Source organism: Aspergillus viridinutans (assembly GCF_018404265.1).
Source record: "Aspergillus viridinutans IFM 47045 DNA, scaffold_7, whole genome shotgun sequence".
Taxonomy (NCBI): domain Eukaryota; kingdom Fungi; phylum Ascomycota; class Eurotiomycetes; order Eurotiales; family Aspergillaceae; genus Aspergillus; species Aspergillus viridinutans.
Window position 1 is genome coordinate 1,860,532 of NW_025091223.1, and position 26,716 is coordinate 1,887,247.

General features: G+C 50.8%; 11 protein-coding genes across 11 annotated transcripts; 4 read left to right on the plus strand and 7 right to left on the minus strand.

The window, feature by feature from the left end:
* Positions 1-137: 137 nt before the first annotated feature.
* Positions 138-1,595, minus strand: Aspvir_009060 (uncharacterized protein; the record flags this gene model as incomplete). The annotated part of the gene is made up of 1 exon (XM_043272212.1): positions 138-1,595. The coding sequence occupies one exon, from the start codon at positions 1,593-1,595 to the stop codon at positions 138-140; it is 1,458 nt and encodes a 485-aa protein (XP_043128147.1).
* Positions 1,596-3,177: 1,582 nt separating this feature from the next.
* Positions 3,178-4,011, plus strand: Aspvir_009061 (uncharacterized protein; the record flags this gene model as incomplete). Its single annotated transcript, XM_043272213.1, has 1 exon — positions 3,178-4,011. The coding sequence occupies one exon, from the start codon at positions 3,178-3,180 to the stop codon at positions 4,009-4,011; it is 834 nt and encodes a 277-aa protein (XP_043128148.1).
* A 748-nt stretch (positions 4,012-4,759) lies between these two features.
* Positions 4,760-9,454, plus strand: Aspvir_009062 (putative ABC multidrug transporter; the record flags this gene model as incomplete). Its single annotated transcript, XM_043272214.1, has 4 exons — positions 4,760-4,863; positions 4,921-7,559; positions 7,613-9,290; positions 9,352-9,454. 4 exons carry the CDS (start codon positions 4,760-4,762, stop codon positions 9,452-9,454), a joined length of 4,524 nt encoding a protein of 1,507 aa, XP_043128149.1.
* A 285-nt stretch (positions 9,455-9,739) lies between these two features.
* xlnD (beta-xylosidase XylA) lies at positions 9,740-10,098 on the minus strand (the record flags this gene model as incomplete). Its single annotated transcript, XM_043272215.1, has 2 exons — positions 9,740-9,935; positions 9,986-10,098. 2 exons carry the CDS (start codon positions 10,096-10,098, stop codon positions 9,740-9,742), a joined length of 309 nt encoding a protein of 102 aa, XP_043128150.1.
* A 1,804-nt stretch (positions 10,099-11,902) lies between these two features.
* Aspvir_009064 (uncharacterized protein) lies at positions 11,903-13,727 on the minus strand (the record flags this gene model as incomplete). The annotated part of the gene is made up of 2 exons (XM_043272216.1): positions 11,903-12,848; positions 12,907-13,727. The coding sequence occupies 2 exons, from the start codon at positions 13,725-13,727 to the stop codon at positions 11,903-11,905; spliced, it is 1,767 nt and encodes a 588-aa protein (XP_043128151.1).
* A 1,358-nt stretch (positions 13,728-15,085) lies between these two features.
* Aspvir_009065 (uncharacterized protein) lies at positions 15,086-16,650 on the minus strand (the record flags this gene model as incomplete). The annotated part of the gene is made up of 2 exons (XM_043272217.1): positions 15,086-16,427; positions 16,568-16,650. 2 exons carry the CDS (start codon positions 16,648-16,650, stop codon positions 15,086-15,088), a joined length of 1,425 nt encoding a protein of 474 aa, XP_043128152.1.
* Positions 16,651-17,538: 888 nt separating this feature from the next.
* Positions 17,539-18,736, plus strand: Aspvir_009066 (putative phosphatidylserine decarboxylase; the record flags this gene model as incomplete). The annotated part of the gene is made up of 4 exons (XM_043272218.1): positions 17,539-17,779; positions 17,833-18,391; positions 18,456-18,624; positions 18,680-18,736. 4 exons carry the CDS (start codon positions 17,539-17,541, stop codon positions 18,734-18,736), a joined length of 1,026 nt encoding a protein of 341 aa, XP_043128153.1.
* Positions 18,737-19,054: 318 nt separating this feature from the next.
* Positions 19,055-21,643, minus strand: Aspvir_009067 (putative ATP-dependent RNA helicase DBP6; the record flags this gene model as incomplete). Its single annotated transcript, XM_043272219.1, has 1 exon — positions 19,055-21,643. The coding sequence occupies one exon, from the start codon at positions 21,641-21,643 to the stop codon at positions 19,055-19,057; it is 2,589 nt and encodes an 862-aa protein (XP_043128154.1).
* Positions 21,644-21,994: 351 nt separating this feature from the next.
* Aspvir_009068 (phosphatidylinositol N-acetylglucosaminyltransferase subunit A/GPI3) lies at positions 21,995-23,693 on the plus strand (the record flags this gene model as incomplete). The annotated part of the gene is made up of 5 exons (XM_043272220.1): positions 21,995-22,011; positions 22,066-22,097; positions 22,151-22,185; positions 22,237-22,625; positions 22,679-23,693. The coding sequence occupies 5 exons, from the start codon at positions 21,995-21,997 to the stop codon at positions 23,691-23,693; spliced, it is 1,488 nt and encodes a 495-aa protein (XP_043128155.1).
* Positions 23,694-23,883: 190 nt separating this feature from the next.
* Aspvir_009069 (uncharacterized protein) lies at positions 23,884-24,551 on the minus strand (the record flags this gene model as incomplete). Its single annotated transcript, XM_043272221.1, has 2 exons — positions 23,884-24,405; positions 24,453-24,551. 2 exons carry the CDS (start codon positions 24,549-24,551, stop codon positions 23,884-23,886), a joined length of 621 nt encoding a protein of 206 aa, XP_043128156.1.
* A 783-nt stretch (positions 24,552-25,334) lies between these two features.
* Aspvir_009070 (ADP-ribosylation factor family protein) lies at positions 25,335-26,140 on the minus strand (the record flags this gene model as incomplete). Its single annotated transcript, XM_043272222.1, has 2 exons — positions 25,335-26,035; positions 26,092-26,140. The coding sequence occupies 2 exons, from the start codon at positions 26,138-26,140 to the stop codon at positions 25,335-25,337; spliced, it is 750 nt and encodes a 249-aa protein (XP_043128157.1).
* Positions 26,141-26,716: the final 576 nt, after the last annotated feature.

The window sequence follows — 26,716 nt, forward strand, 5'->3', positions numbered from 1 at the left end:
TCCCAATGTCCTCATACTCATTCGCGTCAAAAATTCTCAAGTCCCTCCAAATGCTTCCCTCCTTTTCTGAATTATGCGAGCACTCGCCGCATGACACATCTCGGGCACTGTCCCAGCCACTGACCTGGAGAAGGTTGTCAATAACCCTCTTTGCACACAAGGTCCCAGGTGGTATCTCCAGGCCCGGCCTCACGCACGGGGGCGCCCTCCCAAGATGCCTCGCTATATTCCGAGTCAGAGTGATACGCCACCGGGCTCAGCAGATCACAGTATCGACCTGCAAGCTCTTCGATGTTTTCTCCCAGGCGTCCTCCAAGCGTCAGGCCCTCGACCTCCTTCGACAGGGCCTCCAAGGAGCCGAGTGCGGCTCCGTTGGCGGCACTCTGCCAGTTGGAGTTGTTGCGCGGAGGGATGTAGCTTGCTTCACCCATGGGGTGGTCCTCATCGTAGTGGGACGCTGAGATCGCCGAGTGAGCGGCCCTGGGGACCGACAGGGGATGAACAGTGGGCACTCCGGCGGGCAGGTTCGTGGTGGAACGGGGTGTCCAATCTCTTGCTCCGAAGGCTTCGTAGGTCGCGATGATCTCATCGGCAATCGTATCCCGCTCATTGACGATCTCTGCGCGGTGAGAATGCACCTTCGCTCTTTGGCTGGGGTTTCGGTGTAAGCCTTGCTGCTCGGCGGAGCTGTGGTCCATGTAGACGATGATGGATTGCATATCAACATCATCACTGTGTCGACTCGCTGCATAGCCGGATGCCTCTGCGAACCCAGCTGCTTCTGGCTGTCCGGGCTCCATTCTGATAGACTTGCCTTTGTTCTTGGGGTGCTTGCGCAGGTGATCGGTGTAGTCCTCGCGGCGATGAATGCGCTCCGGGCGCTTCTTGTACGCTTTCACGGCCGCTTTTCTGGCGGCCTTGAAATCGAATGCCATTTGACCGCTTGCGTGCCAGTACTGCAGGGCGCGGTCCCCGTAATAGTTGATGCCCTGGTCGATAAACGCCAGCAGCCTAGGCGCGCGATGTTTGGATCTAGTTCTTGTCCGACTGATGAGGGCGACGCGAAGGTTCTGCAGGAACATCGGCTCCTGCACTACACTTGCCAAGATACATGCTTCGCATCTGTTCTCCTGGTAAGGTGCCGGGGCTATAGGCGGAGGACGAGTACCCAGCGGGACCAGAGACCACATGCCTTGCATGGATTGCAGCGCGCGTACTAGCCTGACGTGGCTTTGGTCGAGGTTATCTGAGTACCAGTCAATGACGTCCAGATGCTCGGTGACTTCCTTTCTGATCAGGCTGCAGATGTTCGCAATGACATAGGGATTGAATCCCTGGTGCGAGGGACACAGCTCCGCGGCGCGAAGGACGGAACTTGGCAGGATTTGGAGCAAGGTGGACTTCCGAAGCTCAGACGGGAGGTTCTTGATGGCGTGGTGGATCAATTCGCTGCGCACTTCGAGAAGTCGTCCCATATTGTCGTGGGTATAGTGTACCGAATGCTGTAAGTTCAAAACTTGAATTAGCATTGCCAATTGGGATTTCTTGAGGTCAGTGGCCATCAGAGGGTACCTCATCTGAATTGCGCGCTGCATCTTGGCCCGGGTCTTGTTGAATCTCTCAAGCAGCCTTGGATAATGCTTTCGAGGGATATTGGCGAAGTCTCAATATACTAGGCGTCTGCCTTTCAAGTTGACGACAATAATTCAGAACACGCAGGGTTGCCTCTTTGCTGTGGTGTCGTATGCGCAAGGTGCTGTCGTTGGGTAAGGAGAAAGGTCGAAGTTCTGATGATAATGGTAAAGAAGCAGTTGATGATGTTGAAGTTGATGGATAGCGAGAAGATGCTTTGCAAAGAGGAGCATGATATCGAGAAGCCATTTTATACTAGTCAGAAAAGCCTCAAGACAAAGGCTTTCTGCTGTCAATGCTATTGTCTCTGTTCGGACTTGTGCTGGTCAAAGAAGTGTCTAAGACAACGTCGACAAAGAACACGCCGTGAGGAACAGAGATCCAGAGACATATTCCATATCCATCATTTCTTTGTTGTGGTTCTTTCGCTTCGCCGCTGTGATTTAGTTGCCCAATAGACATCTCCAAATGAGGAAGAATATATCTTGTGACACATTCTGGGTCAGCACCACCACTGTGAGAGACATGCTAAAAACGTCTTGCTGATTGAAACCTCGATCGCTTCTGGAATACAGGCAACCTTGACCAGGGTATGTTGTCATACATCCAACCACTCAGCCAAAAAGGCGTCCAGACAACCATCGCTAGCTAGTAGGGATGATAGCAGTAGGTCAACACAGCAGGGACACAACGTATGTTACTCTGACTCGAGCGTGGTAGAACAGCCAAGCCTTCAGTCATGAACACGACCAGCAAGTGTGTAGATGATCGCATCACGAGGCCGCGCACGCGCTTAACCGTCCGTTGGACAACAAAAAGATATATGAACACCCTCGATACTCTCGTTACTCCCGAGTCCACGAACACATCAAACGACAGATGCGATCCGATCCATCACATTCGCTTTATGAACTGAAATAGGTTATCAAGGCGACACTTATCCCGAGTATGGTCGTCACGTATCTCCCCTCCCAGTCCAAAAAGAAACAAGATGTGCCATTACCATACACAGCATCGCCATGGAAATTGTTGTGGGCTGACATCCTTCTTTTCCTACGGAGTCTCTGGAGCCTGCCTGGTATAATACTACCCTTGACGCCATGGAACTCGGGAGCCTTGGACGAACTCTATCCGTCCAAGGAGAATTTATGGGACATCGTCGTGCATATATTTCTGGCTGTCTATCAGCTCGTCTTTCTCTTGTCACTGCCTATTTTGTTTATTCTCGCCTTCCCGGCGCTGGGGATCGGGATTTATATGACAGTCGTTTTAACTTTGAATTGGGTAATTTGCAGGTTTGCCTTGAACGGGAGTGTCAGGATTTTGCAGTCGCAAGTGCCCGTCGACCATCGCCCGGAACACGACGGTGAGCACTGGGTCTTCATTAATGGAGTCGGAGCCGGGTGAGTCCTCAATATCCCGTCAGGGACCATGTAACTCATGCAATCGCTTTAAGGTATCACTGGCTGCAGAGCAGCCTTGATCGGCTGGCATATACATTTGGCAGAAACATTACCGGCGTTCACAATCCAACGTAGGTCCTCTATGCCGCCGTCAAATATCAATTTGGGTTTGGGTGACTCAGAACGAGAAAATCGTAGAACGGGGATCGTTTTCGATATCATCGAGTGCTTGATTCAAAGGAATTTCTCCTACGCCACCTCGGACGTGAGGAATGCGTACGCGATCATCAAGGAGGACTTGTTGAATCCAAAATACAAGAAGGTGATCCTCATTCTTCATAGCCAAGGTGGAATTGAGGGCGGCTTGGTCATTGACTGGTTACTGGATGAGATGCCTCGAGAGTTGCTGCAGGATCTCGAGGTCTATACCTTCGGTAACGCGGCGAACCATTTCAATAATCCGGGTAAAACATTGGCTCATGCTCGTCGGAATGAATCCGAAGGCGAAAGTCCACAGGTTAGCCCGGCAGCAATAGGGACAAAGACCATTCGTCGAATTGAGCACTATGCAAACTCCAAGGACTTTGTGAGCGTGTGGGGGATATTGAACTTTGCCAATATTCCTAATCGATACATGGGACGAGTCTTCGTGCGACCTGGTTCCGGTCATCAGTTCATCCAGCACCATCTAGATACCATGTTCACGTTAGGAAAAGATATGAAGACCCTGGACACGAACGATTTCATGGAGATGGAAGTGGAAGTCCAACCAGATGAGTTAAATAGGCCAACAACAGGCGAGAAAGATACTGGAGACAGAGTTGACCATGACGAGATTGACTTTCCATATGATGAGATGAACGGAAATGACTCATTACTACAGTCAGACGGCTCTTTCAGGAGGAAGATGAAGGTCAAGGAACTTAGCCGGCTGTGGCTCTATCGAAATGGGGCATCACCAATAGACGGGTCCTGATGGTGTCATCGAGCGGTGCTTGTCCAGTACTTTCTCGGTCATGGCTCTCTTTTGTTCTTCTAGATCTTGTTTCGCCGTAGGCAGTCAGTGATTTAGTGACAAGGTCATGACCGAATCATTATTGTTGTTAGCAAGAAGGGATAAATATCCGTATCGGAAATTTCGCACGCTCAGGCATTAAGGCATTTGCTGTCAGTAATCGCCAGGAAGGCCATCCACCTTCTTTTTCCCCCTCAGTCTCAGCATTTTATCTTTCATCGATTTTCCCGAGTTTGCACCTTCCAACAGAGCCCAGGATTCAGCATTCGACCCGTTCCAGAACTAGAGGGTCGCAATTGTGGATGCCCGTTTGTAGTTTTTCCGTCCCAATGACTCTTCCCCGTCCATTCACGTCGTCGGCACCATCCGCCGAACTTCTTCTCCAGTCAAGCTGCAGGTTGTATTGCAGCCAGCCATTGCACTATTCGATTGCTTATCTCCTTTGCTTTTCGATCCGGTTTAAACCATTGGCTAGTATCGGAAGCTGTGCCGTGCTGCGGCTATTTGTGCGATGGATAAATCATCAGTTTGTTTTTGTCGATACGGGGTGCAATGGCAATAAACTCAACCTCGAATGGCAGTCGCTTAGCGATCAGTCACTACACAGGGCATATCTGCTTTGTCCCCAGAAAGCCGAGCTTGATGGTTGTAAAGTAGGAACCTCAATAATCAAGGCAAGCTTTGCTTTCCTGTGTCGAAGTCGCCCGCAATGGAGCTTTTGCCTGGGGTTTCGCAATATGTCATAGCTCCTATGACTTCGCAGTTTGTGGACGGGGATATCTCTGCTTTTGAGGGCAGCGGTCAAGTGCAAAGGTTTGTCTAATTTTTGTGTCCTCCTAGGAATTGTCTGAAACTGATGCAAGAAGCCAGAGCTCTCTGGCAATATCGGACACAGAAACTGTCCGCCTTCTTGTCCACTGGAAATCTGCACCTCGGGGCGGTCTCTGCTTCTTGCCTCGTACTCATCCTATCAACATGTCTTCATTATGCTGTTTGGGGTTTTAAGAAGAAGCCTCGTGGCCGCATGGATGCTACCTCTGCTGCTTCAGAGACAACTGTTCCCGTACCCTTTGCTCTTGCGCACCTGGCGGCTGCTATGGCGGCTTGTGGTCTGAGTTGGGGTGAAGCATATCGCAGAGGAGACTGGAAACAGTCAGCACTCTTTAGCTACATTGTATTATTGGCCATCGCGAGGCTTTGTTTCCAGGGTGTTATTCACTGCATTCATTTCTATCGCCACTTGAACATGATGACCTTAGTGGCTTTGTCTCTAGCAATTGTGAAGGATCTTGTCCCAATGGCGATTGTTGGCTCGACCTACCGTCCAACTCCTCTTGCAAGTGCCTCACTAGCCTGCGTGGCTGCTATGCTGGTGATTGTGCTTGCGAGTCCTCGGCCCCGTCCCTTGATCTCGAATGCGGAAATCCATGATGCACAGGTGAAGACGGATGTCTCGCCGGAAGAAACATGTTCTTTGTTCTCGTACTATTGCTCCTATGAGTGGATCACTTATGTGATCTTTCGTGGTTGCCAGAGAGATCTGACCATGGATGACTTGCCGCCGCTTCCCTCATATGACCAACCACTGAAGTGGCTGGAGAAGATCAAGAGGCAGCGCCGAAAAGGCGGGAAAACGTTTCGAACTTTGTGCAGACTGTTGAAGACAGAGATTAAGAGTATGATTTGCTGGGCCGCGACTACTTCCATGGCAGATTTCTTCGCCCCATTCTCCATGCTACAACTGCTGGCATACTTGGAAGACCCGACTGGCGCAGTCGTGCATCCTGCCCTCTGGATTTGTTTGCTATTCATTGGCCCTATGATGCGGTCTTTTTGCTATCAACAGTACATCTTTACAGCCACAAGGCTCCTTGTCCGCGTCAATATCTCGCTAGTCCAGGAGATTTATCAGACCGCTATGCGATCGCATATCTACGATGATTCTATACATCCACATGGCAGACCACGCCCTCAGGAGTCGGCGACACACAAGGCACATACTCGGAAGCGCGCAGCGAAATCTAGTCAAGCTAATCTGACAAGTCTTATGTCATACGATGTTGATGCTATATACAACTCCCGGGACATCTTTTTTGTAGCTACTGCAGTGCCGATATCCACTACCATTGCCATGGTCTTCCTTTACCGAATGCTCGGGTGGCCATCCTTATTCGGTGTCCTGACGCTGTGCTGTTTGACTCCGCTTCCGGCTCTGGCATCACGCAGGGTCTCACGCATCCAGCAATCCGTGATGAGGGCAACTGATGTCCGTCTTGCCAGGATTTCAGAGTATTTGAATTCTATCCGAACCCTTAAGTTCTTCGGATGGGAGCCAGCTGCTGTGGCTTCGACCAATGAGATCAGAAGCGTGGAGCAACGACGGCTCTGGAGGCGAAGTGTCTTTGCTGCTGGTATTTCTATGGCAGGTGATCTATTACCTATGATGAGCTTGCTTGTCATGTTCTCTGTCGTAGTTTTATTTACGGACCGTTCTTTGCGGGCTCCGGTTGCCTTCACATCTTTGTCAATCATGGAGACACTGCGTTCTCAGTTCGTCTGGCTCTCAAATATCAGCAGATATTCGGCCCAGGGTGCGGAGTCGCTTCGTCGAGTGGATCACTTTTTTGACACGGCTGCCGAGATCAGACGTCATCCGGACGGACCATTGGAGCTCAAGCACGCAACGTTTCGGCGGACACCAATCGCGGATTTCCGGTTACAGGACATCTCGATTTCTTTCAAGCACAGGGCCCTCAATGTCGTGGCAGGCCCAACTGGGAGTGGGAAAAGTTCTCTACTGCTGTCGTTGTTAGGTGAGACCGTGCTGGAGTCTGGAACAGCCACCTGCCCGCAGGATGTGGCCTATGTACCACAATCGCCATGGCTGCAGAATGACACAATTCGACAGAACATTATCTTTTACAGCGCGTTCGACGAAGCCCGTTACAATACCGTCATTGAAGCCAGCGGTCTTATCCAGGATCTTCAACAGCTTCCCGCTGGTGATCTCACTCTAGTGGGTGAGAGAGGCACGTCGCTGTCAGGTGGTCAGAAGCAACGTGTGTCTCTCGCCAGGGCACTGTATTCGAGATCATCTACATTGCTCTTGGATGACATATTTTCCGCACTAGATACACATACAACCAGCTTGGTTTACGACAAGTGTTTTCGCAGCGGTCTGTTAGCAGACAGGACCGTTGTACTTGTCACGCATTTGCCAGCTGCCCTGAAGGACGCTGATCAGATTGTTCAGCTCAACCATGGCAAGGCTTCCGTAATTAACACTGCTGCTGCGTCCTCGAAGGCGCACACACAGAGTGTACCAGACCTTGCCGAAGGGGCAGACCAAGACGCAGCAATAAGCGGTTCTTCAACAATGGCGGAAGGGTCTTCTACTGAATCAGAAGCCGCCGTCAATGTCTTGCCCAATGTTGGCGCACACCGATCTGTACAGGCAGATCGCATTGTCAAAGAAATGTCGGCTACATGTCGAGTACCACGTACATTATGTGAGTTTTACACCAGTTGAGTAACGCAGTCATGGACGCTAATGTTTCTGCAGTCTTGCGTTACATGCTGTTGTTTGGCGGAATCTCCTATGCGATAGCCATGCTGCTAGCAACTGTCACGGTGCAATTTGCATACTTCTCAATCACCTACTGGCTGTCTATTTGGACAAGCGCGTATGAGAAATACGAACACCCTAACTCACGGTTCTACTTAGCCGTGTATGCTGCAGCGATAATTTCGTTTCTCCTACTTCAACTCACCAATAATCTTCTATATCAATATGGGAGCTGGACGGCCGCCAAGAAGATGCACATGAAACTGGTGGAAGCAGTACTTTCTGCCCCGATCTCTTGGTTTGACCAGAACCCCATCGGACGTGCTGTGAACCGCTTTGGAAATGACACCAGGTCAATGGATACAGTTTTGATCGATTGGCTGCGCATGTCCATTGAAAATGGGCTACGCTTCTTGCTGAGAATAGCGAGTATCGCTTCGATCATGCCGATTTTTGCACTTCCGGCCGCCGTGATTTGCACGATAGGCTTTTTCCTCGGGGAGATGTACACTCGGGCCCAGATTTCCATCAAGAGATTATGTTCGATCAACTACTCTCCCATATTCTCCCATTTCACCGATTCCTTGGCTGGCCTTACTGTCATCCGAGCCCGGGAAGGCATGACCGGGGTTTTTCAAAAGCTGTTGGCGGAGAAGCTTGCAATTCATGCTCGTTCCGCGGAATCCCAGTACAACTGCAACCGTTGGGTTTCAGTGCGATCAGATTTATGCGCAGCGTCCGTCGCAGCATCGGCGGGATGCGTGGCATATTTCTGGTCCGGGTCCGCGGGCCTCGTTGGATTCTCATTGACCAACGCCATTGGCCTCAGTCAGACAATCCTGACGTTGGTCCGCACGATGAACGAACTCGAGGTCGAACTCAACTCGTTCCAGCGAATAAGCGAATACGCGGAGATTGAGCCTGAAGAGAAACTGAGTGACAAGGAGCGCGCCGAAGCCGACACTGTACCTGTCAGCTGGCCAACACTCGGGGAAGTGGAATTTCACAGCGTCTCGGCCCGCTACCAGCCCGACGGATCAGACGTCCTACGAAACGTCTCCTTCGTAGCTAACCCCGGCGAACGCATCGGCATCGTAGGCCGAACAGGCAGCGGCAAGAGCACCCTCGGTCTCTCCCTCCTCCGCTTCGTCAACCTTACCTCAGGCCGGATCACAATCGACGGCCTCGATATCAGCCACATCCGCCTGCATCGCCTCCGCACAAGCGTCACCCTCATCCCCCAAGAACCTGTCCTCTTCTCCGGCGACGTGCAATCGAACCTCGACCCATTCGGTGAAGCCAGTGAGACAGAGCTGCACTCCGCTCTATCCGCCTGCACCTCCATTACAGTGCACGGCGGCACCACCGCCGGAGAAACAGGCACCAACAAACCAACCCGCGCCCTCACCCTCGACAGCCCCGTCGCCGTCAACGGAGAAAACTTCAGCCAGGGCCAGCGACAGGTCCTCAGTATCGCGCGCGCGGTCTGCCGCCGGTCCAAGGTCGTGCTGCTGGATGAGGCCACCGCGTCCGTGGACCACGAGACGGACATGCACATGCAGCGACTGCTACGGAGTATGTTCCCTGACTCGACGATTATCGCGATTGCGCATCGGCTGCGGACGATCATGGATTATGACAGGGTGCTGGTTATGGCTGAAGGGGGGATCATTGAGTATGTCGTTCCCTTTTTTTTCCTTGTTTATCCATGCGTTCACGGAAGCTAACCTGGAAAGGAATGATTCCCCCGCGAATCTGATTAAGAGGCAAGGCGTTTTCTGGAGTATGTTGAAGAATACAGGGGAGTATGATGAATTGGTTCAGATGGTAAGGGGGTAATTGTCCTATTGCCGGCGCAGCGCATATTTCGACCATGTCTATTGTTATCGAGAGTAGATATATGCATGAAATGCTTAGATGATATGTCGAGAGAACAGTTTGGTATCAGGCCGAGCATATAAACTGTAATTAGGCTAAAATTGCCATCATGGAGTATCAGCCAAGCAAAGCCACAAAAGCCACGAAGCTTGATACAATGCCTTAATCTAGAGCGAAACTCTGATTTACACAGCTAGTTCATTCAGCTCCTCATCTAAAAATAGTACCAACACATATTCTGGACCATCATGCAGGCGAAATCTGCTGCTCCTCTACAGGCCACTTGGAAATCACAGCCTCTCCGCCCGTCAGCGCGGCGAACCGAAGGACAATCGACCGCTCATTGTTCAGCGCCAGCTCGTACTTTCCCGGGTAGAGGACCCGATTGCCCGCCTCATCCGTACGAGCCATGCTGTCGATGGTCACGGGATGGTTATGGTCTCTGAACTGTGCGGTTTCAGGCTCGACAGCCGGTCGAAACCGACGAGTCACTTGTTCGGGTACGGAGCAGGGCCGGCGGTGGTGTTGGCGAAGAGCATAGCAGTGTAGTCGGAAGTGACCTTGCCGGTGTTGGCGATCTTCACCGTGAAGTTGAGGAAAGGCATTTGCTCGTAGCCCGCATAAGAACCTCTTAATGATGGAGTTGAGGGTCATCATATTGTCTGCAAGCTTATTGAGCAGGTTTTTATATTCTTTTTCAGCTTGTTCACCATTAGATACCTTATCACTAATAAAGCCATATTAACCCAATCATCTGACTTCCCTTTGCCATCGTCTGTGGATTGTTTCCTTTTAAGTATATCTGCAAAGGATGTTGTGGGACAGAGAAAAGGGTCTGTGGTAGTGGAAGTAGCTTAATCAAAGGGTGGTCCTTGCCAAACAGCAGGCAGAGGAGAAGGACGGTCAAAACATGATTCCTATTAGGCAGCAGGAAATGGGCGAGCAGCTTCTGGCCGAACAGGATCAAAAGGCAATTCGTGCCGAACAGCAGGCAAAGTGCGAGTAGCTTCCTGAAAAACAGGGTTGAAAGGTGATTCCTGCGGAACGGCGGGCAAAGAATGGGCAGCTTCCTGTCCCTGTCCCACGGTGCTCTGGACAGTCTGTCTGCCCCTATGATTTGAACGCGTGAATGGACCCCCTTCAAGAAAGCAGTCTAGACCAGTGTTGCCGAATATAGCTTCTGCCCCTGTTATTATTTCACAGATATCCAGCTTTGCGTACTTGTGGACAACAAGCATGTGCTCACCAATCCTATGCTGCTCTGTGATGGAGCGCAGGGTGAGTTCTGCGGCCATATACACCATTAGGGGTTTACTCATGAAGTGTATCATAGAAGGGATGCGGAGGTCCCAAACCTACAGGCCATCAGGAAACATTATAAACCACAGACCGGAGTCCTTCAAGTCAGTGATATAAGCTGATTCCTTCTGTGCCTCTTCTGGCACTTCAATTTAGCTAAACAACAGGCAGATGCAGGCTGAGTTTCTCCACACTCCATTCGCCCAATCTCCACTGAGTCAGTGCTTTGCAGCCCTAGATGGCGAGCCACAGAGTACATAGTATTCTGCAAACACTACGTAGTACAGCTTGTTGTGTGTTGACCTGTTGCTGGAGTAGGCCCGTTGCATATTCGTGGTCCCAACCAGGCATCACTTTAATGATGAGCAACTCGCTCACGTTGTTGTAATCGAGCCTAAGGATGCTTCGGTGGTTTCTGATATGGTCTAACAATGAGGTGAACTCTTTTGGGGAGACCGGCTGGAACAAGAGGATTTGCTTTTCCGTCCTGCGGCTAGTCAGAGGATCGTGCTGCTCGAGAGCACGACTTAGGAGCTGACTGGGTCCCTTGTAACTGTATTATGCTCGCGGCGTCTGTAGTGTGGGCGATTCCAACCGTTGTGGTTTGTTTGGATAGAATCTCGGACGCAACGCAGGACTCAGTCGATGGAGGAGCATGTTGTCGTGGTCCGGCTGCTTGTGAAGGAACGACCGCCATTGTTTCCGAGGAAGGCACAACTCATAGAACCTACTCAAGTACCTAGACCCAGGAGCATGTCAGCAGCGGAGCAATCAGTACGCCACCAAGCCAGTAACCTGACAAGTTCTAATGTACCAGTCAGGATATAATAGTGATACCGATCGTTCCATACATTGCTGAACAGATTCGGATCCGGATCAATCTGATCAACACGATGAACTAATGACCAAGTCAAACATCAAACCCTTTTACAGGCGCCGTGACGGCCCAGAGGATCCGCAGGAATACATCAAAGATATCGAATACGCAGTTGAGATTGAGAAATCGCATGTCGAAGGCAACGGTAGAAGTGGGAACCATGATCGCCGAACTTTATTCCGTCAAAACCTGAGGGACAAGGCTGAGCTATGTTACAGCCAGCTGGGCAGACCTCAAGAACGACTGGACTGTGATTCAGAGGGTTGAGGGAGTCCGAGCTCGGCTGGTGCGCTGATGATCTTGTTATCCTTGTCCTTGCGCACGGTCCGAAACTTCACCCACTGTGCCACTTCAGTGATGGGTGTCACGAGGCCAGCGTTAACATAAAAATGTTCATTACCGGGGGCTCCGCATTTGCCACTGAAGCCAGCATAGACAAGTCCACAGACATTTCCGTCTGTATCGATAACAAGTGATCCAGAATCACCATCCTCAACAAATGCGGCTTGCGTGTGTTCAGCGCTGTTTAGTCTCTTACTCACAATGATATATTCCTCAGTCGTAGTTACTGACAGGTCATTCTCGTTACCAATATGGTCGTATCTTATGCTGTCTTTCCAGTGACAGATTGCCCGCGTGCCATGGCAAACGCCTGTCGTGACTCCCGTCGTGCGCCCCATCTTGAAGTACACATCGCCTTCCACGAGCGGGCCGGAGTCTGTTAGAGTCTCGCCCGCAGACGGCGCAAGGCTTTCCCCAGCTTTGTATCGGCCTGGTTGCTGGTTGTCCCGAACAGGGAACATGCGGTTGGGTCGGAAGAACTTCTCGATGGCGGCATCGTTCATCTGGACAAACGCCCAGTCACTAATTCTCTTGCCCAGTATAGCCTTCCCGGAGGTGGCCGTCACCCTACCCATAAGGTGGGGCATGCTAGTGACATTCTGGCGTTCGCGACGGTAGCCGGAGACTATTGACTGGAAGTCATTTACCCAGTCTCGAAGCTTTGTCGCAGATCCGCCGCCCATTTCTTCTCGCTCGCGGATTCTTTCAGATAGCCTCTCGATCTGTTCGTTCGTGGCACTGATTTTAGCGTCGAGATCAGATAAGGTGGCTTGTGTGTCCTGACGAGAGAAACTCTCCATCTGGACATGATTTATTTCTGTTTGGCGCATCCACGAACTTCCAAAACGATCCGAGTCAGCGAGAGACTTGTTGGGGGGGGGGGGGGGGGCCTGACTTGGGGTCCAAGGGTCTGACGACATGGTAGGTGGTTAGGAAGCCTTTCAAGACCTCGCCGCCCTTCGTGAGGGTCACGTACCCACCAAGTGTCCCCGAATTACTATCACCATGGATACCAACGGAGGACCCCATGACTGGCACATTCGCCCTGCCGGCAAAGGACGTTCCATTAAGGAACGCGAGGTCTCCGGGGAGAAACTCTACCTCGAGCGTTTGGAACTGACAGTGTCTTGCGAGTAATGCTTTGATCTCCGTGTCCAAAACAGACCAATTGGCACGCGTGAGGGGATCCACGAGGATTACAATCGCCGGGCCGGCCTCTGCCTCCACCCGCCCGATGTTGAACGGGCAGAGCAGTCTCCAGTTGTTCCCAAGTGTTGATTGAATGAGATTGATAATACTGTGCTTCCCTTCTTCAAAGCCGACCACTAGGCCAGGGTCAGGCGGCATCGGGAACAGAGATGGTTGAAAGCACAGATCGATATTGACAATCTCAACAAACATGTCTGTAATGCCCCTTTCATTGAGAAGGCGTGCGAGGTCGTCCTTCGCTGGGCCAAAGCGTCTTGGGTGATCATCGGCAGCCAGTAGTATCACGCGGAGCAGATTGATCGGTGTGTCGCCTCCCGGATAACGAGGCTTTTGCGCGACATACGGCAGGAATGGGACGCGTTCAGCGAATCCGTGCGCTTTTAGGATGGCGCTTATATCGTCTTTAATCGGTCGAAGAGTCTCCTGAAGCTCTCTGGAATCGGTCAACATCAATGGATACGGCCAGAAGTTGGGCAAATTTGTTGAACGATAAGGGTCACAGCTCATGAGGTATGTTCAATCCCCATCGTGCCATCACTACCTTCCGATTCCCGTAAAAGAGATCGCCTCTTCCGAGGCGAACCCGGGGCCGTTGGGAATCCAAATGATGGATTCGGGTTGACACGTGGAACCGACATGTTGAGGCCTGTTACTGCAGGATAGTTGAGTTGGATATGGCGAGATAGATAACAGCTAATGACAATTCTAGAGAAGTAAAGAGAGGACGCAATGGGCGATGTGTTTACTGAGGATCGTAGAAGTGTATAAGTGGCGACCAGGGAGTAATAAGTGAGACAGAAAAGTGGCTGAGAATGAGACTGAGACTGAGCTGAGACTGAAGATAAAGAAGAACGAAAGTGAGCGTAGAGAGACAGTGAATGGAAATGCTGAGCACTATAGTAGATTATAATGATGCTTTCATAGTATGATGGATGACCGACTCCCAAAAGGGTATAACCGTATAGTCTCCAGAGCCAAGCCACAACGTCGGACAGTCCCGTGCCAGATGTCCTGCGGCTGCCTCCCATTCGTTCGTTCGTCCTCCCCTGGTATATCCGGTAGAGAGCAGAGTCGAGGCCTTACATACTGCAGGCAACGTGGGAATTCCCGGGTGCAGCGACTTCCAGCTCGGGCTTTCAGGCTGAAAAGCCAGAGATGAACATCGAGCATTATTAATGCAAGCGTAATGACATGATTATCATCACCGTCTCGTTTCAGTCGACCCATCGAGCCAGCTGCCGATACTAAGGTACAGCTATCGAGCTACGACGGCCAATGAAATTCTCAAACTGACAAAACTCTCTTCGCAGGTAGTCTATTTAGCCAATAACGAAAGGCTGTAGAAAGATGTAGCTTCCAAAGAGCAACAGGAAAGGCCCATCATTGCTGTAGAGTAATGGCTCATCACGGCAGGGGGACGATGCAACTAAGCTTCTGGTGGAATCTCAGCCAAATCCTCACCCGCCGACGCTTTACTGCTTCTGGGTTAGTATGATATGGGGGGATAAAATAGTTAAGATTTGGGATATTAGCAGTAATAAACTTGTCAAGATAGTCACAGACTCACAGGCTATAATTACTAGGTGAAATAGTTTGCTTTTCACCAGATGGAGAATATGTGGCATTAGGTTTAACTAATAATGGGATTGGCACTTTGACTAAAACTGCATAACAGCTCTACTGGCAATCAAGAGAAGCAATACTTCTTGTAATGGCCTCTGCTAATATATGTTTTATATTTAGAGTACTTTCTTAGCTGTATACTTACGATAAGATATAATAGACTAATATAAAATATATTATATACTCCTAGTAGCATATCTAGCTAGTAACTATATAATCTAATAGCTTCTATGTCTATTCCTTTACTGAGGGCGGAAACTGGCACTGACATAACTATTATAGTTCTCAGCTAGAAGGCAATGCTTCTCAGGTTGCTGGAGCGCAGCTTGCAGGCGGACTTCTGCCAGAGGATGTGTGCCCTTCCAGTTATATCTCCCCCTGGAAATCCAGTTCGGGCGACCAAGTACCTTCCACTGGCCCACGACTGCCCCGTCCTCGGTAACTCTCAGAGAGGTCAGTCCTGAAGACGGTGCGAGGTCAACCAAACTGGTAGGACACCAAGTAAATCCACCTTTAGACATGGTCGCGGAATTGTGGAAGAGATGTTCGGGGGAGACCTTCCCAACTCTCTTCAGGATGCGCTGATAGATGTCTTGCTGTGTTGTATCGTGGGGTATGTCAATGCCGACTAAAAGCCCGGCTATGGTCGCTATATCTCGAGGCCACGACGTATATCGAGAGCCGAGCACGGTCAAGAGGTCGTCAACGGCACTGATTCTGGTGGCCCGGAGATTCGCTACCGGCCGTGCTACGATATCATCGGGCACCTTTGCTAGAATATCGTCGTCAAGGTCTTTTATGGCTGGGCCATAAGCGCCTTTGAATATCACTTTCACTCGACGAGACCTGGCCAGTTCCAGAGCCGTCCACCCCCGGCTAAACCAGGGAGACATGATAATCGCAAAGCAAGCAAGTCTCGCATTCGTGCTATCGTCATCATCATCGACCCATTCCCACTCCCGCAGGAAACAATCATGGACGAGAGTGACGCGAGCATCCTCATAATTCTGCTGCATCCGATTTATCGCAATGGTGCGAGCGGCCTTTGATCGCGGAATGCAGACCGTATCCCACCAAATCCCTTCACACTGGAACTGCTCTGCAATGCGTCGAAAGAAGCTATGGAGGCACCGGTTCACCTGCCCGGGGCCCCAAGCGCCGGCACCAGTCCCATCAGCCCAGACATGTGATATCGCCATGAACGGCCGAGGAGGCCTGATAATCGACTTCCCATCCAACGCCCACGCCGTGACCTTGCCCGCCTTTGCGGCTTTCTCAATTTCATCCGGGGGGAAGAGGCCGCGCAGAGGCACGCATTTGCAGTCTGGTGTCTCATGGCGCTGCTGCACGCCTGTGAAATCGCGCCGGGAAAATTCGCAAAAGTCGAATGTGCACTGCTCGTGGCCCTGGTGATGGGGGATACGGTGTTTAATAGCAGCGTCTGATGCGGGGATGAGTAGAGGGATGTTCTTTTCTCGCTGTGGGAGGCTGCGGGCTACTGCCCACACGCGGTTCGGACAGAGATTGAACTCGGTCGTTGCCCTGACGAGACCCTGCCAGATCAAGGATGATGATTGGGATGAGCTATGTCCATCTTTAAAAGAATTTTATAGTTGATAAATTGAAATAGAGCGCTGCCAGTCAAGCCCGTGGATGGAGCGTGCGGGGAAAGGCTGACACCATCTTATATTTCTTTTTGTGACTCCAGGTCAGCCAACCCTTACCAAGGATTTTGTACCAGGCGAGATTTGTCCAGTGGATGTGCAAGTGACAGCTCTAGGCGGCCTTCTCTCGACGTGTCTTGCATGACTCGCTATAGAGGTCCAAGAGTGCTACATCCTGGCGTATATCCTTCTATGAGTAGGTGACTTGCTGGAAGGCGGCGTGATATCTTGGTCGAGGAGAGGTGCCACGTAGTTTTGAATATAGGCGATAATGCCGCCGCGTTATTCCATTCTAGTGGACGGGCAGGGACACCAGGTACCCGCTAACCCTTCCTCCTGCGCGGGGTTGATCGAGTCTGAACTTGCTTCATTCTCGCTGCCCTGAGGTAACGAGAGACCTGACAGCTCTAAGAGACAGTGCCTAGTTTGGATGCTGGAGCGTAGCCATATTTGGCTCTCCCTCCCCTCTGAACACCGTATTCTCTCCAATTCTAAGCCTCATCGTGCCGATGATGACCTTCCTTGCTTCCATCCTTCCTCCCATAAGCATTCCTAGGTAAGTCAGTCTTAAATGTCACCTCAACTTCAGCTTCACGACTGATCTCGCCAGCGCAATATTAAAGCCACGAGGCCAGACACAGCGGCTGAAAGAAAGGCATAAACAGAATGATGGCGACTGGTATTGTACGCTATTCCCCACGCTTTGCCGGTGACTTACCTGATGTCATTTGGAGCTGTACATCGTGGATTGTTTGACATTACTGAGACCATCATGATCCAGGTCAAGGGGCAATTTCACCATTGCACCCATGGATGCCTCATTTTAGAGCTGTCAAGGTGCAGTGATATCACGTGGACCGCCGTAGGAATAATGCATCAACAACTGGCTGAAGACAATCTGACATCGCGATGACATCACACCAAACACAGCAAGACATTTGGTAGAGAGGTAGATATCCAACAGTTATGCGCTTCGTCAAACCAGCTCAGATGAGAATATCCAACTCTCATTCTACAAACAGGACGTTCCAATGTCTTTCATCCTCGGCTATATCCATCAGCTGGTGGACCAGGCTTTCGCCTTCACCAAGCTCATCCAGAATCGCGAGGTTGGATGGCTGACGGTCGACCGCAAGACAGGCGAATACAAGCGCGAGAAGCAAGCACTGTTGAAGAAGCTCAAGCTGCTACTACTCTTTAACCCGTTGACAGAATGGATTGATCAGACTCATCTCCTCCGAATGTATACGCACGAGAGGAACCTCGCTGCAGGTTCGCTATCATCCTTCAGGCATTACGTTCTGCGACCACTGACTTTATTCAAGGGCGCAAAGAAGGGAAACCCCAGTCCCACAAACAAATCAAAGCCTTCATCGACTTTTACCAAATCGACATGTCGAAGTTCGACCCATCCGATCCGGAGAAATACGAGACGTTCGAGGACTTCTTCGTGCGGAAGCACGCCCCCGGCGCACGCCCAATCCATGCACCGAACGATCCCACAAAGGCTATCGTCGTTGCCGACTCGCGAGTCGTCGTCTACCCAACCGTGGAAGCTACTCGCAGACTCTGGATCAAGGGTTCCGAGTTCACCATCCAAAATCTCATCAAAGACAAGGACCGTGCAAAGGCATGGGAGAACGGTGCGGTGGCAAGCTTCCGTCTGAGTCCCCAGGATTATCACCGGTACCATTCCCCTGTTGAGGGGAAGGTGAAGTGGTACAAGCAGATTCCCGGAGATTACTTCCAGGTTGATCCCGTGGCGCTGCAGAGTTCGGTCAACATCCTGACGGAGAATGCGCGTTGCTGTGTGTGCATCGAGACTGAGGATTTTGGGCTGGTTCTTTTCGTGGCTATCGGTGCTACTGATGTCGGGACCGTAGAGTGAGTATTCTTGTCTGCCAAGGAAAGTCAAAGTCAAAAGGTATATGACTGACATGGTATGTAGTTTCAATGACGAAATGATGACTGCGGGACATCATGTGAAGAAAGGCGATGAAATTGGACTCTTCCAATTTGGCGGCTCAAGTATCCTAGTGGCTTTTGAGAGAGACCGGATTCGATTCGATGAGGACCTGGAGAAGTTGAGCCATCAGCAGATCATGGTGGATGTTGAGGTGGGTATGAGCTTGGGGAGAGCAACGCAGAGAGGGCATACTGCAACAAATGTAGTTGCAGCAAGTCTTTAGAATGTCTACGCGTATGGTCCTCTTCTGGACGATTTACTAAACGGCCAAGAGAAGCGGATACGGAGTATCTTGGACCCCCATATTTCTTTTAACCATCTTTGCGGGGGAAGCAAGGCGAACAAGAACGGAGTCGGGTCTTTTTTGCTGTCTAACGGATAGGCAGCTCATGACATAGCCCTTCTGCTGTACCTAATCATTCTGGGGTAGTTAGTCAGTCTTGCAAAAGTTCATCAATCCTAGGTAGGAGCAAGTATTGAAGGGTTCCTGATTGAAATTCGGAGTGCATCTCTTCTTAATTAGCTATTTACATGTGCCTTCATTCTCAAATGTGCCACAGGCTTGCTATATGCTCTAAATCCTAAACTCTGGACTGTGCAGGTTTACTCCCGCCCCTTTTTACCTCCTTCTCAAGGGCATCCAGTGCAGCTGCGTATCTCGATTTGATCTCGGCCGTGGTGTCCAGCTTCACATTCACCCTCTCAACCTTGGTGGATCGCGTAATCTTGCCATCCGAGCCCTTGGAAATCTCATTGACAAACCAACGGCCTTCACGGTGTGCAACAAGCGTCCAGGCCGAGCCCTCCTTGCCTGCTCTAGCTGTACGACCAACACGATGCACGTATGTCGTAACACTGGGAGGAACGTCGTAATTGACGACGTGAGTCAACGACTCCAGATCTAGACCACGAGAAGCACGATCTGTAGCGACGATAACGGAGATCTTGCCTCGTCGGTAGGCAGTGAGCGTTTTCCGAGAGGCTGATGACTTATTAGACTTAATAATCGTCCCTACGCGGTTCGCCAGCGACGGGTCCAGTAGTGAAATCAGCCGAGAAAGACGTGATGCGGATTCAGATGACTTGGTGAAAATGAGAACTGTCGTTCTTGCAGGCCCACGATGAGAAATATTCTTTTCCTTTTCGTCGCTTTCAGATGACAAGGATACGTCCGACGACGAATCTGATTCGTCGCTCGATAAGCTATCGTCTTCTGAGTCTGAATCCGATTCATCTGAGCTGGACACGTCAGAGCTCGTGTCGTCTGAGCTGGTATCACTGGAGTCCGAGTCGTCGGAGTCCGACTCATCAGAGCTCGAATCGTCCGAACTGGACTCTTCTGTGACTGAAGACCTCGAGAAACGTTCGACGGAGCGTTGATTTTGGGTGTCCGGGTTGATATGAGACTGTAACAGCCGAAGGAGGTAAAGTGGTTTTTGCGACCCAACGCCAACAGATACGGAGTACTCTTTCAACGTGGAGGGTAGAGTGAATTGTTCATCAGATGTTGTATGGACACCATCATGCTCTGCTTCTTCGGTTGCAGTAGGCTCTGCCGAACCAATAATCACCAGCTTCGGATTTGCCAGTCGAAGAGAGTTCAGCTTGGAGATATCTCTCGTCATCGTGGCGCTGAGAACGACCTTCCGGGGTTCTCTGCTTTGAATTGGGAGCCCCAGCTCAGCCATAAACTTACCGCTGGAGCCGAATGTCTTGGGATCCTTGCGGGCATCCAGGGAGTTCATCACAACATCAACCCATTCTTGAAAGCTCTCGTTCAGAAGTCGATCTGCTTCATCAATAACCAACCATTCAAGATGTTCCAAAGTGAAACCCTTGGTGTAACGTAGATGGTCAACCAGACGACCTGGAGTACAGATCAAGATATCAATGTTTGGCTCCGCCTTCTGAACGTAGCCTGGCAAGGACTCGCTCAAGTCTCCTGCTTCTGCAATATAGTTCATGAGATTAAAATTCGTCCAATCTTCTCCAGTGAGATCGACAGTCTGCCTTTGCTTGGAAAGCTCAGGTCCATAGCATTGGTCAACACGCATCAATGTGCGCTGCTCGTCCTTGATCGCCACATTTCCCACAGCAGAACTGATACGAAGTCCAGAGCCAGTAGCGCATAGCTCACAGGCTTCTCTGGCTTGTTTCACCAATTCTCTTGTTGGCACTACAATAAGCCCTCTCATCCTGGGCGCCGGTGTCGGTTTCAGCGCAGTGACCAAAGGCAGTACATACGACAGTGTCTTTCCCGAACCTGTAGCGGCTGATATGCAAAGATCACCCAGGTGTCTCCCGGGGCCTTGAAGAAGCAGTGGAATAACCGTAGATTGTACCGCAAAAGCTTCCTTGTATCCATGATCTTCAAGCACGCGAAGAAGATTTGAGTCGATCCCTAAGTCTGAAAACCTGGCGCGCTTGCTAGCGGACTCTCTGACGGGATTGGCCAACCAAGCAGGAAGGGATGAATAGCTTGGTTTCTCAGTTTCTTCGGTAATTTGTTCAGGTTGTGGAAGAGGCTCTAAGCCCTGTGCAACGACGGGTTCTGCGGTAAGCGGTCCTGTGGGTGTCCCGTTATCCGTACTGTCATTCTTCGCCTTTGCTGCCTTCTTCAACTTTGCGGATCTTTCGAACTTGGACAGAATGCCAGAAAACTTGTTCTTCTCAGACTTTGTGCCGCTCTCATCTTTAGAATTTTTGGTGGATTTCAACGATTTGCCGGTCTTGTCCTCTTTCCTTTCCGAGCTGTCGTCCGAGTCGTTTTGGGGTCCCTTCATATGTGCAGACCCCTCATTAGATTCAGAAGCCCGTCTTTTTTCGCCCTTTGATTTCTTCTTAGACTTGGAGACCTTATCATCTGAGCTCCTAGCATTCGCTTTGCTGCTGATCGGCGAGACAGCACTATCTTTCCTGGTCTTTTCTTCGCGAACACCGTCCTCTTCCGAGTATTTGTTCCGCTTTTCTTTGCGTGGCTTTTCTTTCGAACGGACAGCGGTTGGCGAAAGGTTCTGAGTCTTTTTCGCTTTCTTGGTAGGTGTTGGTGTCGATGTCGCAATTGGGGAGCCATCCAATTCTCTCTTCCGTTTGTGAGACTTCTCCGCGGTCAGTGGAGTGGCTGTTTCTTTTTCAACTGACACATAATGCGCAGATTTGTCGCCAGCCATGATCCAACAAGAGCTGGTAGGATTGCCGGTTGCCGTGGTTGCTGAGACTGTAATCGTTTGTGAGATTCTTCTCGAACATGATTTCTTTCCGCGGGGATATTTTTGTTGCTCACCCGGCAGAATCCTTACACCGCCCCATATGCCGCCAGGGAGTGGGCCTCAGGGATCAACCAGGTCTGGAGCTTCATTTGGAGATCACATTCGTCTGCTCGCATATTGTTCGCTGTACGCTGGTATAACCGGATGTGTGCTGGTTTTATTGAAGGGCGAAACTGCTCGCCATGGGTAGAGTGACAGCCGCTACCTCTCAGAATTGTCTGGATACCAGCTAGACAAGGCGGAGCAGCCAATATGCCCTACAACATTGCGTTAGTTTATCCCGTACTCATCGCGAGAGATGGAGCTGACAATGATTTGCGCAGTATGGTTTGTGACTTCTTCTTTCCTCAACCAGGTTTGTCTCCTCGTTGCGCATTGTATCTCTGCAGAATTGACTTATTCTATCAGGGGGAGTTGAAAGTCACATATACCAACTGTCAAGTGTATGAACACTCGCTCCTTTCACATGATATACCCGCTCATTGTTATTCCAGAAACTGATCGACCGCGGTCATAAAGTCATTATCATCACTCATGCATACAAAGGGCGAACCGGAGTTCGATATCTTACCAATGGTCTCAAAGTGTACCACATCCCCTTCTTCGTCATTTATCGCGAGTCGACGATGCCGACAGTTTTCTCCTTCTTCCCCCTTTTCCGGAATATCGTGATCCGTGAACAGATACAAATCGTTCATGGCCACGGTAGTATGAGTAGCTTATGCCATGAGGCCATTCTACATGCGAGGACGATGGGTCTACGCACGGTCTTTACCGATCACTCACTATTTGGGTTTGCGGATGCCGGCTCGATTTTGGCGAACAAGATGCTCAAATTCACATTGAGTGACGTTGACCATGTCATTTGCGTCAGTCATACATGGTACGTGCATGGGAAGGCTAGGTTTATGTCCTGATTCTTACCTGGGGGTACAGCAAGGAAAATACAGTGCTTCGAGCATCGTTAGACCCTTTGATGGTCTCGGTCATCCCCAATGCCGTAGTCGCAGAAAACTTCCGCCCCCTTTCTCACGACATTCGCAAAGGCGATCGAACGTCAGGAGAAATCGAGCCGCGACCACCGCCTGCACCAATTGGGCCGAACGATACCATCACTATTGTAGTCATCTCGCGTCTCTTCTACAACAAAGGGACGGATCTCCTGATTGCGGTTATACCAAGGATTCTGGCTTCCCATCCGAACGTACGGTTCATCGTCGCGGGCTCGGGACCGCAAGCCATCGATTTGGAGCAGATGTTGGAACGTAACGTGCTACAGGACAAGGTTGAATTGCTGGGATCGATTCGTCATGAAGAAGTTCGGGATGTCATGGTCCGAGGCCACATCTATCTACATCCGAGTCTGACGGAGGCATTTGGTACGGTCATCGTCGAAGCTGCTAGCTGTGGTCTTTATGTGGTCTGTACTCGTGTTGGTGGCATCCCAGAAGTGTTACCTCAGCACATGACGACCTTTGCAAAGCCTGAAGAGGATGATCTAGTCCTGGCCACTGAAAAGGCGATTGCCGCTTTGCGCTCGAACAAAGTGCGAACAGATCGATTCCATGATCAGGTCAAGATGATGTATTCCTGGACGGATGTGGCTCAACGAACAGAGCGTGTCTACAAAGGCATCACTGGTGATATGAGCCCGGAGGAATTTTACGGGTATTATCCCGGTCAAGGCTGGGAAGCCAACGCTGACAGGGTGCGGAGTTTCGCTTTGATCGATCGGCTAAAACGATACTACGGGTGTGGTGTCTGGGCCGGCAAACTGTTTTGCCTTTGTGCAGTAATAGATTTCCTACTTTATGTGTTTCTCGAGATGTGGTTTCCGCGATCGAACATCGACATAGCCCGCAGTTGGCCCAAAAAGCTCGGTCCAAATGGCGAGAAGAGTCAACACCTCACCAACAGAGCTCGAACTAGCCAGGAGCGTGTTGCTCCATGAGTGAGCGAATGTCTACCCGTGACTGGATCATATTCATTCTGATGTTCAACCTTTTTTTTATTCCGTTTTGAGGACCGTTCCATTTATGTGCATAGCAAATGCCGCCTGTGATACCCACGCTAATTGGATGATTTATACAAGACATGAAAATAGAACATTAAAAAATATCTCATCCCGCTTTTGAACTCGCCTAGTGCCTGGCAGCTTTACCCCTCTTGGTACCAGGCTCATACTTCCATTCGTGGGCCGCCGTCTCTGCCGACTGCGGAGGGATATCTTCGGCAGCCGAAACGCCCTTGTCGCCGTGCTGGCCGGGCTGGGCCTCTTCGCGCTCAAGACCGCGCTGGTCAGCTAGTGTGCGCTCAAACTTGTCCTGACGGTAGCTGCCGACTCCCTCGAGGCCGGCGCCCTCGTGCTTCCGGTGGTGCTGGCCTTCGTGCTTGATTTCGGTCTTGGTCTGGCCAGAGCCGGGGTGGCCCAGACCCTTGTGGACGTCCTTGGAGGTGGCTCCCCTCAAGGTCGACTCGGCAGTGGTCTTGACGGCCTCCTTTCCATGGCTGCGCTCGACCAAGGGGTTCAAGGCCTGGCCGCCGGACTCTCCGGTGGTGTTTGGGGTGTATGAACTGCTGGCGGGAGCAGTGCCGGGAGGATGAGTCTCGGCACGGAACTCGGGCTTGAAGTCTGCAGGGCTGACTTTCTGGCCTAATTGGTGCTGTTCATGGGTTAGCATAGCTCGTTTCGAAGTCAAGGGACACTTACGCCATCTTTTCTCATGGGAGCAGAACGCTGGACTTTGGGATGGATGAAGTCCTGGTTGCTACCATTGTCGAAGGAGTCGGGGTTGGCGGTGTGGCTCATGTTGAAGTTTGTTGCAGATTAGTTTGTAGAAGGTCGTGTGCTTTGGTTCTGTGTAGTGACTGATAGATGAATACGTTGATAATCGAACAACTGCTGGGAAAGTCTTTACAAGGCTCTGTGTAGAGAAACAACAGGTCATCTAATCTACTCAGGTGCAGGGGCCCAAAGGGTAGAACCAGAACATGACGTCAAGCTGATGGAGTGACTTCATAGTCATATCATACGCTGCTCTCGACTTTCTCGCTGGGTGGATAGGTAATCATTTGGCGATCCAAAAGCAACTGGGGTATCTAGCTTCAGATTGCATCCGCCAGTGTTGACGTCAAAAATGGAATCATGATGTGGAGAAGTTCCAGCCTCGACACTCGCGCGATTGCGCATATAACCGGCTGATTGTATCTTTGATGTACAATTATACATCATAGATTCTCCGCTATTGAGATTTGAGGTTCTTGGTATCGTGGTGATTCGGAAAAACGGGCAAGCGAGTCAGTGAATTTCGCGATAGCTTCATTTTTTCTTATCTTATTACTATGATAGCATAGGGTCCAGTCAAAAGGACACACTCCATCATGAAATCGGATGGTTGATGCAAGTAATATATGCACAGAACTATCTAGGTATCTTGTATAAACAAAGCCCTCCAGCGCCGAAGTCAGATAATCAATCACCAACAAGAAGGGTATCAACATTCCTCCGCCCAGAGATAGAGGAGCTAGCCGTGACCAAACTGGCATCCAGCAGCGGCCTGCAGTCACACCAGGATTGTGACCACACTGAGCCTCATTTCATGACGGGAGGTCGTCCCTCCTTATTCCACTTGACTCGACTCTGGATCCATTCGACTGCTTCCCGAACTCCAGTACCCATCAAGGCACTGACAGGCAACACGCGAGTATCGCGCACTCCGCTACCGGATTCACCCTCAAAGACCTTGCGCACAAGACCCTCCTTGATGCGGACAACTTCAACACAATCTTCCCGATCTTGCTTGTTGGCCAGCACTAGAATAGGGACTCCAGCCACATCGGAGTGTTGTAACACCGATTCCAGTACCTGGCGACACTCGTCCAGCCGTCCAAACTGGCTTCCCGGCGCGTTGATCCCTGCCATTTCTTCGGTAACGGCGTCACTTCCGGGCGCGGATGGGCCCGACAACGAGCCAGGTTTCCGATTCGAGGGTAGACGGGTGATGTCTGGATCTTGTCCTACGTCCGTACTATCAACGACGAAGATGATAGCGTGGCAACTCGTATAGTAGCTCTGCCACAAATTTCGCATCGAGATTTGACCACCCACATCCCAGATCTTCAGGTACATGTCCGGTAAAGGAATCGTGGCGACATTCTGGCCGACGGTAGGCACGGTTTTGCCTGGATTGGGAGCCGTGGCGCCATCCGGACGGGGCAGATAGAGGGCCTTGATTTGCGATAGGAGCGTAGTTTTCCCCGCGTTGTCTAATCCCAGTAGCAGGACGGAGTATTCTGAGCCCATCTGTCAGCGACGCAGATGCAATGAGACCGAGGTGTGATATCCTTACCCTCTTTGCTGGTAGCGTAGAGGTATAGAGACTTGGCCAGATGATACATAGTTGCGGTTGGACGACCTATGAGGCCAGTCCAGCACTCGGAAACGCAAGCCTCTAATTTCCAATCAAGACAAAAGTAGCCAAGCCCTTGGTGAGACAATCATGGCAGCGAAGAGACTTTCGACCACGACTTCCTGAATGTCTTCGAATCTTCCATCGTCTGTCCATCCCTCTCCGGGACGACGATCCCCAGGATCCAAGACGCCTAGTAAAGGATCATGCGTCAGCCGTGTCCAAATCTGGTAATTAGGGCATAGGGCCACTTGCAACGCCACCCTAAGCCCTACATACTGTATCAGGAAACGCAACCCCGCAACCGGATCCCGAATTCGGCCAGCGAACTCACGATGACTTCACGCTGTTTGGGAGAGTGCCGAGGAGCTGCATGTCATTCTACTCTTTAGCCTATATCTCCGGTACATCGTGCATTGCACATACAAACGATCCGGATCGGTCCACGGAGCACTTGTCCCGGAAAGGCAGCCTGAACAAGGCAATCTGATTTCATTCGTAGCTGGACGCCACTCGGTGATCTTGATTGCTCCGTACCGTCACTGCTTTTTGTTTTGTCAGCGAA